At 38.4% G+C, this 16816-nt stretch overlaps 1 protein-coding gene across 3 annotated transcripts in view; it reads right to left on the bottom strand.

The window, feature by feature from the left end:
• Positions 1 to 16816, bottom strand: part of AHCYL2 (adenosylhomocysteinase like 2) — a 205228-nt gene that overhangs the window by 59046 nt on the left and 129366 nt on the right. The window contains exon 1 of one of the 3 annotated variants that reach the window (XM_081284506.1): positions 2227 to 2298. The exons of the other annotated variants lie outside the window; for them this stretch is intronic. Coding sequence (XP_081140632.1) covers positions 2227 to 2283 — 57 coding nt within the window. The 5' untranslated portion in view covers positions 2284 to 2298. Of the gene's footprint in view, positions 1 to 2226; positions 2299 to 16816 lie in introns of those variants that run through there. 3 annotated transcript variants of the gene reach the window in all.

The following is a 16816-nucleotide window of genomic DNA, read 5'->3' as shown; positions in this document are numbered from 1 at the left end:
GGTGGACACAATACCTTTATTTTACATTTATGAAGGTGCTAAGGATCAAACCCAGTGCCTCATGCATGCTAGGCGAGCGCTCTGAGCGCTCAACCCCAGCCCTTGCTGGTGATTATTATCAAAGGGAGGTGCTGAGATTCACCTCTCCTGAATGTTCCTCCTGAAAGGAGGTTCTGGAGGTTTCTGCGTTTCCTCTGGTGGTGGGATCGCCTCTGAGGGAAGTTTATTACACTAATGTGTGGTCTGGGATGTAAGTCAGACTGACTTGTGTTAAAACTTTCTTAACTTGATGTTTTGGCCAAACAGAAGAGCTGGCTCCAGAGTTTTCTCTTGGGGATTAAAAGACACTAGGACAGTTCACAGATAAGGTCTGAAATCTACAGGTAATACACTCAAGGGTTTTCTGCTAGGCAGCCCAAGGAAGCACTTTCAGAACAGGTTAGAAGTTAATGACTTATGCAATATCTAAAAGAAAGCCTCAAAAGACTTTGGTAAAGAAAAGATAGCAAATGAAACATCTGCATTACTGACAACAAGCCCCTCCCTATTGCTTCTCATTCTTGTTCAAAAACTACTGATCAAAGATATTTTCCTGGTTTTTGGGAGAGAAGGAACAAAAAATTGATAAATGAAAAAAAATTGATAAATGAGAGAAATTAAAAAAAAAAAAAGAGTACAGCTATGCTTTATTTTAAAATGTTCTCTAAAAACTAGGAAGACCCAGGTCATATCCCTTAAGCAACAGTCATAATTCTTTTAGGGCAGTTTTCCTGTTCCTGTAAATAGAATAGTAAATGGACAAAAGTGCAGGAGAAACTCCTCTCGAGGGCAAGTGTCAGCAGGTAAAACGGTGAGGACTATTCTTTACAGCCACATGACTTAGTATAAAGTTTTTATTGATTCTGAATTGGCACACTTATGTTCAGTAAAATTCTTCTGTAATATTCCTTTATAGAAATAGTTTAATAGTTTAATATCTTATTGTTGTCCCTCCTCAATAAGAAAATCAAATTTCTTGCTCCCCCTTCTGGTTATTGATAATGGTCTAAAGATTTAAAAAATGACCAAAACAAAAACAAACAAAACGTTAAAAAAATAAAACACAAAAACAAAAAACTGGTTACCATAATTGAGCACAACAGAGCATGCCTGTAATCCCAACCACTTGGGAGGCTGAGGCAGGAAAATCGCAAGTTCAAAGCCAGCCTCAGCAATTTAGGTCCTAAGCAACTTAGTGAGAGCCTGTCTCCAAACAAACAAACAAACAAACAAAAAACAAAAAAGAAAAAACAACTGGGGATATAACTCAATGGTAAAGCACCCCTGGGTTCAATGGGGGGAGGGGGGGCGCACAGAGATAAGGATAACAGCATCAGTTCCCCTGTTGGCCTCTTTTAGGTTCACTACATATTCAGTCTCATTGTCAATGGTTATTCTTCAAGTCTATAATTCCATAAGCACTTGAAAGAATTCTGAATATGTTGTAGAGAGTCTAACCATTTACCATACAAAAATACACATATAGGATGCAAGAAATCAGACTAAATGTAGAGGAAACCAGTTAGGAACATACAAAATTTTTAGTAAAAGTTGTAATTGGATCCAGAAGGTTAGATTTTATGTGCTATTTCTTATCAACAAATAAATCTTTGTAATCATTCTATTTAAACTATCAGGCAAATACAATATTTTGAAGAACTGTACCAAGAGAAGTATAATTCCTGCCTTGTAGAAATACACATATAAAAAATAGCTGGAGAAGGGTTTTGACTGGAAAAAAATAGGCAGGAAGGGGAGAAATGTTTTAAATCTTTTCAGACACTTGAGAGAACACCAATTTTATAAGGGCTGCATTTTTTTTGCCCTCCCTTGCTACTCATTTTCTTTATCCCCATAAGAAATTAAGCATCATAAGCAATCACAGAACAACAGGACCCATGGAGTAGGCCAGCAGCAACAGCGGGCCAGCCCCCGCCCACCATGGAGACAGCTAACAATCCATGTGGTCTCTGGCCAGGAGGCTCTCAACCTTCCTTTCCTAGCTTCACTAGTAATTAAGAAACAGGGGTGAACCAGTGCATAGGAACTAATCAGAAGTTAGAACAATAACTGTTTTCCCAACTACAGATCTTGACGGAGCTTCTTACAAGTGTTCCTATCACCTGTCAGAAAAGGTTGTCTTTCATTATAAAGAAACAGAAGGAAAAACAAAGCAACCAAACTCACCATCCACTCGGGCATGTGAAAAGCTGAGGTACCCTCATTACCGTCCCACTTCTCCATTGTGCAGGCTTGGGTAAGATATGTCCTGAAGCAAAAGGGAAAGCTGGTTTGGAAATGCCAGGGTTATCTGAGGGCCCCAAAGCAGACCCAAACCTGGTGATTCAGAAGGTCACTGACCAGGAGAAACCGCATCCCCTTTCACAGAAGCCTCCTATTCAAATCAAAATCTTTAGTCAACTGCCTAACAAATCCCTTACCAGCCAGCTTCAAAGCCTTCTGCTTCAGATTCAAAACCAGAGCGGTGCAAAGTTCTGCACCCTGGCACTATACTTCCTTCAGGGCACTCTGTTTAGTGCTACCCAAACACTCTACCCCACCTCCCCAGTGGGGACTTTCTGCAGCAACAAACTGTCTTCCTTCTTCCCTGTGTATAAGGCACTGGTTAATTTTCTCCCGCCCCTAAGGACACGTCACTAGAGGTGCTGATACCAAGATCAATACAGATCGAGGTCAAGAAGGCGCTCCCATTTCTCAAGAGCTGCTAGATTTGAATCAGTACAGTAAACAGGCGTTTCCTTGAAATCAGAGTTCCTTATGGCTTTCAAGTTCAAATAGCTATGCAAAAGCTCCCCACCTGCTCCCACTAGGGGTCTGGCACCATGCTCTGGCATATCTCAAGTTAAATTCTTACTTCATGGGAAATTCAGATGGAGCCAGGGAAGATATTTTTGCAAAATCAAAACTTCTTAGAGGGCCTGAAGAAAGTTCTGGGGCCACTACTCCCTCTGCTGGCTCCCTGTATAATATACACAAAGGTCTGAGAGCCTAGAGCTATAGAAACAGCATGGTGCTGACTATAAAGCTGCTACAGCAAGGTCGGTGAGGAGCCACCACAGCATGGGTTTGTTTACAGGAGGGCCAGGTTCCCAGCCAAGATTCATGCTAGTTTTTATTCACGGTTCTGTTATCAGGAAGAAACAGGATGCCAACCTGATAGCCCTAGAACTATTTATTACCTCAAAGGATCTCAGAAGTTCCTTCCACTTTGTGTCTCCACACCAGCTCTAAATATCTCATAAGTTGGGAAATAAGATATAACTAGTAAAAAGGTGATTCGACTCTATTCCCAAGTATATTATCCAATAAGAGTAGTAGAGCACTTGCCTTGCATGCTCAAGGCCCTGGGTTTGATCCCCAATGCCACACATACACATATACACACACATGGAAAAATCCTACCATAGATTTCAGACACAAAGGGAGCCCAAGAAGACAAAACAAGACAGGCCTGCTTTGGCTCTCTATGAGCACAGGAGAGTCTTGTGTAATTCCCATTGCAGATGACAATTTCTTTGGAGCTGACAGTCATAATGTCATAATTATGATTTTAGGTTCATTCCCTTTTAGGGCTATCACTGGTTAAGAGAATAGCTCTTTGGATATGGAATGGAAGGGAGGACAGTAATATCTAGGCTCTGAAGAGGTATTAAAAGATGCTAGAGAGGGAAGAATTCAAATGACTGACAAGAGGTATAAACTAGAGAGAAAGGCAAGTGAAAACAGAACAGGACTGTTGGACCAGGTACACACACAGGTGTCAGGGATTAGAGATTACAGGGAGCGTAGAGAGCAGGTGCAGTAAGAAGAGAAAACAGCAGAGATAGAAGTAAGGAAGCTGTGGTCACAAATCTCTTGAGTGAAGCAACCACAGTAATGTCAAGATACAGAAGGCTGATGAGAGCCAGGTGCAATGGTGCACACCTATAATCCCCGTGGCCTGGTAGGCTGAGGCAGGAAAATTGCCAAGTTTGAGGCCAGACTGGGCAATTTAGTGAGAACTTGTCTCAAAATAAAAAATAAAAAAGACTGGGGATCTAGCTCAGTGGTAGAGCATCCCTGGGTTCAATCTCAAGTACTAAGCAAAAACAAAAACAATTAAACCAACCAACAAAACAACAACAACAACAAAAATAACCCAGCAGGCTGATGAGATGCACAGGATAAAGCCTGCTGAGGTCAGGGTGTCAACTTTAATGGAGTCTTAGCTCTCAGCAACTTCCAGTAATTGTCCTCAGGTCTTCCTTTAAATCCAAACTTCTTCAAATGAAAAGTCACATCTGATACCCAATTTCCAACGGTGTACTTCATCTGTACTTTAAATGCAACATGTCTAAAATCAAAATTATTCCTCCATCTTTCCTTCCATTTCTCACTTTTCTATTTACGCTAATGATGCCATTGCTCCCTCAATCAGATATGAAACCTCAGTCCTCTTTGATTTTCCTCTTTCCCCATGACCCTAATCATTGCCAATTATTTCTGAGCCTTCCTCCTCCAAGACTTTCTGCTATCCCTCTCTGTTCATTTCCACTGCCTCCTAAAAAGGATTCTAAAAAGCCTTTCCGAGATGATCTTTCACTACATACTACTCTAAATATACTCTATCCTCCAGGATTCCTTGCTGTCTCCTGAGAGTAAAGACTATACAGTATGACAGCCATGAGCACAGGTTCTGGAATGACAGACTTGGGTTAGAATCCTGTGCTGCTACTTATTTAATCTCTCTATCCCTCCAATTTTCTATTCTGTATGGTGGAAATAATTATAGTCATCTCACAAGATCGATGCAACGATTTAAGTAGGCTACATACATCAAGGACTTAATGATATCTCTTAATTTTATCATTCCTATGCTGTCCTTCACCACCTCAATGGATGTTCCAATGCCACTTTCTCAAATAAAAATGCATTGGTTTCTGTCTTCATATCCATCATCTTTGCTTATTCATATTCTCCAAGGTTCAGCTCTACTATGAAACCTGACCTTAAAAATAGGATAATAGGATACAGCTTTCTGTATCTTGACATGACTCTGGTGTTTTGCTCAAGAGCTCCTTTGTGACCACAGCTTCCTTACTTCCGCATCTGCTGTTTTCTCTTCCTGCTGCACCTCTAACACTGTTCTTTGGCTACATCGTTATTCTTACCCTTCCTCATATCACAGTCACTGTGAACAGGTATTTATCTCTTGCCTGACTCTAGGCTCTTCAGGGGCATAGCAACTTCACTTTGCTTACAGTGCCTGACACAATAGAAGCTTAAGAAATGATCAACCATGTTTTAAAATTTCGTATACTTTGTACTCTGGGGCACCTTGCACTCAACATATTCAATATGTTTATTTTATAGGCTCTGCAATGTGATTTTATATTTATATATCTAGTTACATTACTGACCACAGGTATGACTTACTTGATGGTTAGTCCAGGATAGGGTTTTAATCCTTAATTATAACACTATTTCTGTAGTAACATATAATCCATTTTCCATTGCTTGATCTACATCATAATGCTTCTAAGAACATATCAAATCCAAAGTCTATGTTACTGCTAATGTGAAGCCCAATCCTTAAAATAATATATTTCAGTAATCAGCAAATTACTACATATTGGCAATCTCATTTATATTCTCTATATACTGATTTGTAAAGTATTACAGAAAATGGTTGCTTTCGTGGTAGTATTAAATCCTGGAAGAAAGTGACTTCTAAAGAAACCAGGATTAGGAATTAAAAAATAAGCACAATTAAAATATATCACTTTATGGGCTGGGACTGTGGCTCAGCCGTAGCGCACTTGCTTTGTATGTGTGAGGCACTGGGTTCAATTCTTAGCACCACGGATAAATAAATAAAATAAAGATCTAGGGCTGCGGAGGTGGCTCAAGCGGTAACACGCTCACCTGGCATCCGCAGGGCGCTGGGTTCGATCCTCAGCACCACATAAAAATAAAATAAAGATGTTGTGTCCACCGAAAACTAAAAGATAAATATTAAAAAATTCTCCCTCTCTCTTTAAAAAAAAAGGATCTATCAACAACTAAAGGAAAAAAATATCACTTTGGTAGGCTAAGCTAAATGTTAACTTAATTGCATTTTTTTTAAGTATAGGTTTCAACTAAAATACACTTCATTTGAAAGCTGCAACCTCACTACATCTTTCTGTACTGATTCTGAAATGAACATAAAATATCAGCGGTTACATTTGAGAACTGAAGGTCCATTTACTGACAGGGACTGAGTAAGGCATGAGGTCTAGACATAAGTACTAGTTATAAACTTGCTTCCAATACAATTTCTTTTTTTGGTTGTTTTTGTAGGGCTGGAGATCAAATCCAGGGCTTCATGCAGGCTAGACAAACACTCTACCATTGCCCCCCGCCCCCCCCCCCCGAAAACTCCATTTACCATAATGTGCCCTACAAGACATACCTACAGCCAGAGCAAGAGTGAGACCAGTGCATGAGATTATAACACCTTAAATGATTAAAGGAGGAGTTAGTAACTTCAACAAAAAAAGTTGTACTAACTATACCAGCCCCTGCAACCTTTTGCTTTGCAAAAATTGTCTGGGTGAGTGAGCAGCTCAGAAGAATGTCATTTTAACTCCAAAACCAGCTCAAAGTCCTGTATGCCAGCAGTGTTCCTACCAATGGTGACTTGAGAGTGGGATCATCATTGAGAGTATGTCAGATGATCCAAAGTCAGAGTGAGTTCATGCTCACTCTGTACAGAAGGAGAAAGCACGAAAATCTACTATTTCCAGAAGTCAAAGATAGAAAAAGAACCAGGCAGTGAAGAAGTTACTAACACAGTAGAACAGTTTTAAATGAAAGGTGATGAATCTGGATCCTAAGGAGTCATAAGGCACAATGCAAAGAATACAAGAATGTAATCCTGTCCTCTATTCCTGGCTTGTCACTAATGGTTTTATTAGACCTTGGCAAGTCACCTGACTACTCTCTTCTTTGGTTTCCTCACTATAAGTGAGAGGGAGGGGAGAGGCTGAACTGGAAGGTTAGAACTGGTTCTTTCCAGTCCTAACATTTAATATTTCTAATCCATCTGTTTTCTCTCAGGCCATAAGAAATGATAGTAACCATTCTTTAGTTACCCAAGTTACAGCTTATTATAGAGGCCAAAGTTTCTAACCTAGCTGGCTGGAATTGCCAGCTAGGCCTCAAATCTCCCTAGCCCCTTCAACTAGGCATCTTACCTCTCAGTTCCTCACTGATTAAAAGACTCACACACTTTAGGCACATTAGACTCAGCATGGATCTTTACCAGTAAAGACCACAGGCTTAAAGTTTGATAGACTGGTTTGAAGGTGAGCTCCAGGACTTATTAACTGTGTATCCTCAAGTAAACTACACAACTTTTTTGAGCCTTTGTTTTCTCATTTGTAAAACAGAATAAAAACACCTTACATTGTTTCTAAAAAGACACCCCCACCACCCCTGCAAAGGGAAGGGGGAAGAGTAAGGACTGCACAACACAATGATGATGGGGGAAAGAGGGAAGGGTGAGGAGAAAGGTAGGAAGGAAAAGAAAAAGAGAGTATAAGAAAAAGGGGATTAAGAGGAAAATAAATACTAAGTACTTACAAGGAAAGGGGAACTGAGAACAGTGGGAAAGGGAAGGAGAGGAGAAAGGCAAGAGGGGAGAAAGAACTTCATAAAGATTAAATAAGAAATATATATATATGTATTATCTGGGAGTGGTGGCACATGCCTGTAATACCAGCACCTTGGGAGGCTGAGGCAGGAAGAAGGATTGCAAGTTTAAGTCCAGCCTGGACATTAGTGAGGCCTTGTCTCAAAATAAATTTTAAAAAAGGCTGGTGCCAAGAAGTTATCTTGTCCAAAACTAGATATAGCAGAGCAATACAAGACTATCTGGTTTAATCACCACTTATTAATTGGGTAACCTTGTGCCTCTGTTTTCTCATCTGTAAAACAAAGGAAATTAAGAGTGTTGACCTGGGGCTGGGGATGTGGCTCAAGCAGTAGCGTGCTCGCCTGGCATGCCTGCGGCCGGGGTTCGATCCTCAGCACCACATACAAAGAAAGATGTTGTGTCCGCCAAAAACTAAAAAATAAATATTAAAAAATTCTCTCTCTCTCTCTCTCTCTCTCCCTCTCTCTCCCCCTCTCTCTTTAAAAAAAAAAAAAAAAGAGTATTGACCTTCTAGGATTACTGAGAGGAGCAAATGATATACAAAAAGCACTCAGAACAGTTCCTGGAACTTGTCAGTGATAATTAAAATTTACTATTATTATTAATAATTATGTACATTCTTCTTACGAACATACCCAAATCCATCTTTTCTTCTATATATGGTGAATTCATTAATAAAACCATAAATATTTATTGGTGCCTACCATGTCCCAAGAACCTTATAGTCTCAGCCTTTATGATGTTTAAAGTCTAGAGAGATGCAATTAAGTTAGTAATTACAATACAATTGTGAAAATGATAATGTCAGTACAGGGTACTAAGGGAGTGCATGTTGCAAGGGAACCAATGACACGTATTGGGGGCATAGCACCAGAAAAGCTCCCCTTAAATGAAAAGGTAAAGGGTATGCAGGAATTGCTGGTGTGTGGTGAGGAGGGAGTGAGAACAGTATTTCACATGGAGAACAGAATGTGTACTACAAGATGTCTGCACCTCTCCTTTCTTCCTAATACCAGATGTCTGAAGTCTAGCCATCGTCATGTCCATCTAAATCAGTGTTTCCCAAACTTGAATGTGTGTATAAATTGTTTGAAATCTTATTAAAATTCCCATTTGGATTTGGTAAGTCTGGATAGGTCTTAGTAGGTCCTAATATTCCTTTTTTTTTTTTGGCAGTGCTAGGGATTGTGCCAGGGCATTGCACATGCTAGGCAAGCACTTAACCACCAAGTTACATTTTTTTTTTGTTTTTAAACAGCTCTCAGAGGATGTCATTATTACTGAGTCTACACTTTCAGAAGTAACGGCCTAAATATTTCTATCCCTGTAATGGCCTACTTTGATTTGTTAAATTCAATTTATTTATATGTGATTATCAACATAGTGATCGTTGTGAAATCTGATCATATCACTTCCTTTGCCACTAAAGCTCCACAAAATCAAATATAAACTCCTCAGCATGAAGACATACAAGGCTTTTTGAATCAGCCTCTGATACCTCTAGAGCCTCAGTCCTCTGTATTTCTAGCCCCTAGATTAGGTTAAAAATCAATTCTACAATTACTAGTTCCCCAGAGTGATCTCTATCATAGCACATATCAGTGTGGATACTAAAATCAACCATTTGTCTATTTCCACACTGAAACTGTGAGCAATTTGAGGGCAGATATTATGCATTTTATCCTTGTATTCCAAGTGCCTAGGACATGGTAAACAATAATGAATATGTGAATGAAAAAATGACTTAATCAGGGGATGAGGGGCTACTACAGTTGTAGAGCAATTGTGTAGCATGTATGAGGCCCTAGAGTTGATCCAAAGCACTGAAAAAAAAGGAGGGGGGAGACTTAAAGAATAAATAGCTAGCTCAGAAGAAACCCCCAAAGGATAAAATACAGAACAGGTACCTAAAGAGTAAAGGGAAGAAAAAGGGAAACAGATACCAGTAAGAATTAACAAAACCATAAACAGAAACATAACTATGACAAAACTGCATGCCTACAATCTAGCAACTTGGGAGGCTGAGACAGCAGTATCACAAGTTCAAGGCTGGCCTCTGCAACTTAGTGAGGCCCTAAGCAACTTAGTAAAACCTTGGCTCAAAATTAAAAATAAAAAGGGGGCTGGGGATATAGCACAGCAGGAGAATGCCACTGGTTTCAATCCTCACTTTGTACGTATAAACAAACAAAGGACAAATAAATAAAATACCTAGTATAGCTAAATGGACCTCCTCATCACTGACTAGTCTAGTATTTCAGTATTTCTCAGAACAATGCAGAGACTACAATATATTGAAGTCTGCACCAAGCCTTCCTCTTCACTCCCTGTTAAGTCCTTTAGAACGTGGGAGTGGAGTGTGGACTTAAATCTTCAATACCTCTGACACAGATAATATAGCTCCATTTGGGTCAGGGTTCAGTTTGCTATATGGTTAACACCTGCAGATAAAACTGTCCTCAAAGAGAAGTCATACTTAAGCTTGAAAACAACCAGCATAAAAATCAGAAGGAATTTTCATTCAGGCCCCTCAATTTCTGGGAATAAGCTGGCATGCTGGCAAAAGGAGGCTGAGGCAAGAGGATCACAAATTCAAGACAAGCTTCTGCAATTAAGCAAGACCCTATTTCAAAATAAAAAATGAAAAATAGGACTAAGGATATGGCTTCAGTACCACTAAAACACAACAACAACAACAACTGGGAATAAAGGATGAGGGGTAAAATAATGAAGTACAATGCTATTAAATAAACACTGACTGTGGATTTCTGACAATTTTTTTTGTGTGTATGCGATTGAGCCCAGGGGTGCTCTACCACTGAGCATCATCTCCAGCACTTTTTATTTTTTATTTTGAGATGGGGGTCTCACTAAATTACTAAGGCTGGCCTTGAATTTGCAATCCTCCTGCCTTAGCCTCCCAAGTTGCTGGGCTCACAGGCATGCATTACCAACCCACCTTTACTATATTTGTCTTTTTTGGTACTGCAGATGGAATCTTGGGGGACTTTACCACTGAGGTACAACCCCAGCCTTTAAAATTTTTTTTTGAAAAAATTTATGACAGGGTCTTCTAAGTTGTTGAGGCTTCAAACTTGAATATTCAATTTATTGAATCCATTAATTTGTTAATGGGCCTCTGGTTGTTTTTAATTTAGAGGCTATAAAAATGATGTTGCTATGAATATTCTTTTTAAATTTTTTTAATTTGTTCTAATTAGTTATACATGACAATAGACACACTTTGACTCACTGTATACAAATGGAGCACAATTTCTCATTCTTCTGGCTGTACATGGTGTAGTCACACCAGTAGTATAACGATATATGTTTATAGGGTAATAATGTCTGTGTCATCCTACCATCCTTCCCATTCCCACAGCCCCACTCCTCCTCTCACTCCCCTTTACACAATCCAAAGTTCCTTCATTCCCCTCACCCCACCCGTGGATAAGCATCTGTTTATCAGAGAAAACATTCAGCTTTTGTTTTGGGGGGGGATTGGCTTATTTCACTTAGCATGATATACTCTAGTTCCAGATATGAATATTCTTCTAGATGTCTTTTACTACCCTTATGAAAACATTTCTGTTGACTACCTATCTAGGAAAGGAATTGCTGGGTTATAAGGTGTGCATGTTTGGCTAGATAGTTAATGCCAAGCAATTTTTTTGAAGTACTTTTACTAATTTATATATCTACCAGTAGGAAATCAGTGCTCCAGTTACTTCATATCTTTGGTCTTTTCTTTTTTCATTTTAACTGGAACTGTGGCATGTAGCACTATGCCCAGCTTGTTGCTTTTTCTTTTGTTTTGTTTTTTGATACTGGAGATTGAACCCAGGAGTGCTTTATCACTGAGCTATATCCCTGTTTTTTTATTTTTTATTTTGAGACAGGTAGATGCTTAGGACTTCACTAAGTTGCTGAGGCTAGCCTTTGAACTTGATATCCTTCTTCAGTCTCCTGAGTCACTGGATTACAGAGGTGCACTATTGTGACTGGCTAGCTTGTCGTTTTTAATAATTTGTTGTTTTGAATTATTTGTAAATGATTTTAGAAACAAGTTGCAAAAATAGTATAGATAGTTCCCATGTAAACTTCATCTAGTTTCTTCTAATGTTGATATCTTATAAAATCATGGTAATTATCAAAACTAAGAAAGTGACATTGATACAATACTATTAACTACAGATTCTAGTTGGAGTTCACCAGTTTTCCCACTAATGTCCGTTTTCAGTTCCCAGATCCAATCCAGGCTCCCACACTGCATTTGGTTGTCCTGCTGTTACTTTCAACCTGTAACACTTCCTCAATTTTTCCAAGGCTTTTCATAACCTTGACAACATAAATCAACAGAATCCTGGAATATGGCTGTACATTGACTGGATTAAAAAACAAATTAGTCAGTTGTGGTAGAGCACAACAGTAATTACATGGACTCAAGAGGCTGAGACAGGAAGATTGCAAGTTCAACATCAGTCTCAGCCATTTAACAAGACCCTACACAATATAGTGAGACCCTATCTCAAAATAAAAAATTAAGAAGAGCTGAGGATATGGGTCAGTGGTTGAGCACCCCTGGGTTCAATCTGTAGTCCCCCCAAAAACAAACTTGTTTGTTATCTACTAATCTCTTTTGATCAATTTTTAATAAAATGAAGATATTAGCCTTTATTTTTCATTTTTTGGTATGGGGATTGAACCCAGGGGTGCTTTATCACTGAGCTACATCCCCAGCACTTTTTAGTTTTTATTTTGAGACAGGGTCTCGCTAAGTTGCTGAGTCTGGCCTTGAACTTGCTTCCTTCTGCCTCAGTCTCCCAAGTTGCTAGGATTACAAGTGTGCATGACTGCACCTGGCTTGTCTTGATTTCTGATAAACTTATGCCTTAAATGTTCAGAATCCCTCCCTTCTTAATCAACATGAAGTACAACTGTACATTAGTACAGTCATCTATTAATATCTGTGGGGGACTGGTTCCAAGACACCCCTTTTGCCCATACGAAAATAGGTAAACACTCAAGTCCCTCATCTAAAATGGCATAATACTTTCATAGAACCTGCATATAACCTTAATAGTTGTTCTAAATTGTTGGGAATGATGACAAAGTCTGTAAGTGTTCAGATACAACTATTCCCCTAAATATTTTCAACCCATGGCCAGTTGAATCCAAGATGTAGAACCAGGAGACACAGAGGACTAACTATATAGTAACTCTATTTCCATTAAGGAATCAACAGGGCCTTGGGGCTGGGGTTGTGGCTCAGAGGTAGAGAGCTCACTGGGCATGCGTGAGGTACTGGGTTCGATCGTCAGAAACATATAAATATAAAATAAAGATATGGGTCTACCTATAACTAAAAAATAAATATTTGAAAGAAATCAACAGGGCCTTGGAGATGGGGTTGTGGTCAGTGGTAGAGCGCTTGCCCAGCATGTATGAAGCACTGGTTTTGATTCTCAGTACGGCATTTAAATAAATAAAGGTCCACTGACAAAAAAAAAAAAAAAAAAAAAAAAAAAAAAGGGAGAGAGATCAACTGGGCCTAAACAGTTTCAGAATTGTTGGTCTGTTTTCTAATTTTTCTGGAATGAGGGTTACAATAATTTTTTTTATGTTAAGAGGAAAAAAAACTTATGGTAGACAGAATAATTCTGGCCTAATATTTTTTCCTTTGTCACAGAAGAAAAAAAGGTAGATGCAGGCAGTTTTTTGTTGTTGTTTGTTTTGTTTTTGTTTTTTAAATATTTTTAGTTATAGATGGACACAACACTTTTATTTTATTTGTTTATTATTTGTGTGATACTGAGAATTGAACCCAGTGTCTCACATGTGCTAGGCAAGCATTCCACTCAGCCCCGATGCAGGCAGTTTTATAGGTTTGGTAGTAATAAAATAAGGGAATTCACATCTACCAGGTTCCCACACACAGTGAACTTGGACAATAATATCAATTATGGGGTTCAGGAAAAGGGCTATAGGAGAATCAAGAAGCATCAAGAAGCATAACTGGTTTACAGTAATTTAAAAATAGATAACTAGTGGCCAAAGAAAGTTTCTAAGTAGGCAATAATCTCTGCAGAATGATGTGACAAAATATTTTCAGGAGAGAGGCTTACTTTGTGTAACTGATAAGTCAGTTAAAGAGACTCTCAGGTGTACTGGCATATGACTGTACTCCTGCTACTCAGGATTCTGAGGCAGGAGAATCAAAAAGTTCAAAGCTAGCCTCAGCATATTAAGAAGACCTTACAATAAGAGAGGTAAATAGAGAGCCCACATCCTGGGAACAAATTTTTACTCCTCACACTTCAGATAGAGCCCTAATATCCAGAGTATACAAAGAACTCAAAAAATTAGACAATAAGATAACAAATAACCCAATCAACAAATGGGCCAAGGACCTGAACAGACACTTCTCAGAGGAGGACATACAATCAATCAACAAGTACATGAAAAAATGCTCACCATCTCTAGCAGTCAAGGAAATGCAAATCAAAACCACCCTAAGATACCACCTCACCCCAGTAAGATTGGCAGCCATGATGAAGTCAAACAACAACGAGTGCTGGCGAGGATGTGGGGAAAAGGGTACTCTTGTACACTGCTGGTGGGACTGCAAACGGGTGCGGCCAATTTGGAAAGCAGTATGGAGATTCCTGGGAAAGCTGGGAATGGAACCACCATTTGACCCAGCTATTGCCCTTCTCGGACTATTTCCTGAAGACCTTAAAAGAGCACACTATAGGGATACTGCCACATCGATGTTCATAGCAGCACAATTCACAATTGCTAGACTGTGGAATCAACCCAGATGCCCTTCAATAGATGAATGGATAAAAAAAATGTGGCATTTATACACCATGGAGTATTACGCAGCACTAAAAAATGACAAAATCACGGAATTTGCAGGGAAATGGATGGCACTAGAGCAGATTATGCTTAGTGAAGCTAGCCAATCCCTAAAAAACAAATACCAAATGTCTTCTTTGATATAATGAGAGCAACTAAGAACAGAACAGGGAGGAAGAGCAGGAAGAAAAGATTAACATTAAACAGAGACATGAGGCGGGAGGGAAAGGGAGAAAAAAAGGGAAATCACATGGAAATGGAGGGAGACCCTCATTGTTATACAAAATTACATATAAGAGGTTATGAGGGGAATGGGATAACAAACATGGAGGGAAAAAAATTACAGTAGATGGGGTAGAGAGAGAAGATGGGAGGGGAGGGGAGGGGAGGGGGGATAGTAGAGGATAGGAAAGGTAGCAGAATACAACAGTCACTAATATGGCAGTATGTAAAAATGTGATGTGTAACCAATGTGATTCTGCAATCTGTATTTGGGGTAAAAATTGGAGTTCATAACCCACTTGATTCTAATGTATGAAATATGATTTGTCAAGAGCTTTGTAATGTTGTGAACATCCAATAAAAAATAAATAAATAAATAAATAAAAAGTTAAAAAAAAACTCTAATATGAGGTTGACTATGTTCAGAGGGAAGTTAAAATATTCTAGAGAACAGAAAATACTATTTTAAAAAGTTATCTTTGTTATAAGTACAATTGAGTGCATATGTTGAAATATTTTCAAATAATTAAAAGTGTCTACATGAAAATATAGCATTCAAGTACACATGGAAATAAAATAACACAGAATAACTAAATGCAATAAAGGAAACTTTAAAAAAAAATATATGGAACTGGGCCTGCACCAAGAAGTGAACAAATACTGAGCTACATCTTCAGACATTAATATTGTATTTTGAGACAAGGTCTCATCAAGTTGCTCAGACTGGCTTCAAATCTGTGATCCTTCTGCCTCAGTCTTTTGAATTGCTAGGATTATAGGTGTGTGTCACTGCTGAAAAGTGATCATTTTTAAAAATGAGAAAGGAAAGAAAGAGAAAGAATGATAAATATAAAACTCATAGCAAGTTTATAGAAATACATAAATAATCAAAACAAATAAAAATTCATTAAATTAAAAAAAAAAGACCTTCAGCTATTTAGTGAGACCCTTTCTCAAAATAAAAAATAAAAAGGCTGGGGATATAGCTTAATGGCAAAGCACCCCTGGGTTCAATCCCCAGCACCAAATAGATAGATAGATAGATAGATAGATAGATAGATAGATAGATAGACAGACAGACAGACAGACTGACCCTAAAGAGGTTAAAGTCTGGATTTCCAGATTATAATCATGTGAAAGAAAAAGGATAGAAAATTTGAGAAATCACATAAAGGAAGAACTAGCAGAATCTAGACAATGATCTGGATTTAGAGTCAAGGTTTTAAGTTCAACTTTGTAGTATCAGTTTTCAACACAACACATTCAATTCCATGTATCCAGAAATTATATCATTACTATTTTTATGTTTGTGATAATTACCTCTACCTAGCACTTTTCTGCCAAAAAATTCTTTTTTTTTTTTTAGAGAGAGAGTGAGAGAGAGAATTTTTTAATATTTATTTTCCATTTCTCAGCGGACACAACATCGTTGTTTGTATGTGGTGCTGAGGATCGAACCCCGGCCGCACACATGCCAGGAGAGTGCGGTACCGCTTGAGCCACATCCCCAGCCCGTCTGCCAAAAAATTCTGACTGCTTTTCAAAATCCTTTGGCATTTCACCTTTCCCATGACAGTCAAATAGAGAATATTCCAATGAGTTCCAAAGCAAATCAATCAAGCATAACCAGGATTAGCAGATCTTTCTACAGCCACAAACAAGATACTATATATTTAAGAAACAAAAACATTCCTCATGCTAACCAAATCAGGATTAAGAACTGCTGATCATCATCTGAAAAAAGAAAAGAAGAACTCTTCTAAAATAAGTGACATTAATTGCTCACCTTTAATAATTATTTTAATATTTCTTCATTGATCCTGTTTTCCATAGTTTTCATTAAATGTGGCTCCCTCTCTCAAAGACCTCCACATTTTCAAAAATAAAACAAAAAGTTACAGTAGAATGTGACTTTAGAAATTTTATAATTAAATCATAATCTTCTGTAGAAGAAAAAGTAAAACTCAAAGTTGGAAAATGTTGCCAAAACTATACAGC

Source organism: Spermophilus citellus (assembly GCF_964194105.1).
Source record: "Spermophilus citellus genome assembly, chromosome: 3".
NCBI classification, from domain to species: Eukaryota; Metazoa; Chordata; class Mammalia; order Rodentia; family Sciuridae; genus Spermophilus; species Spermophilus citellus.
The sequence above is the reverse complement of the archived record's forward strand: the minus strand, read 5'-3'. Positions and strand labels throughout refer to the sequence as shown.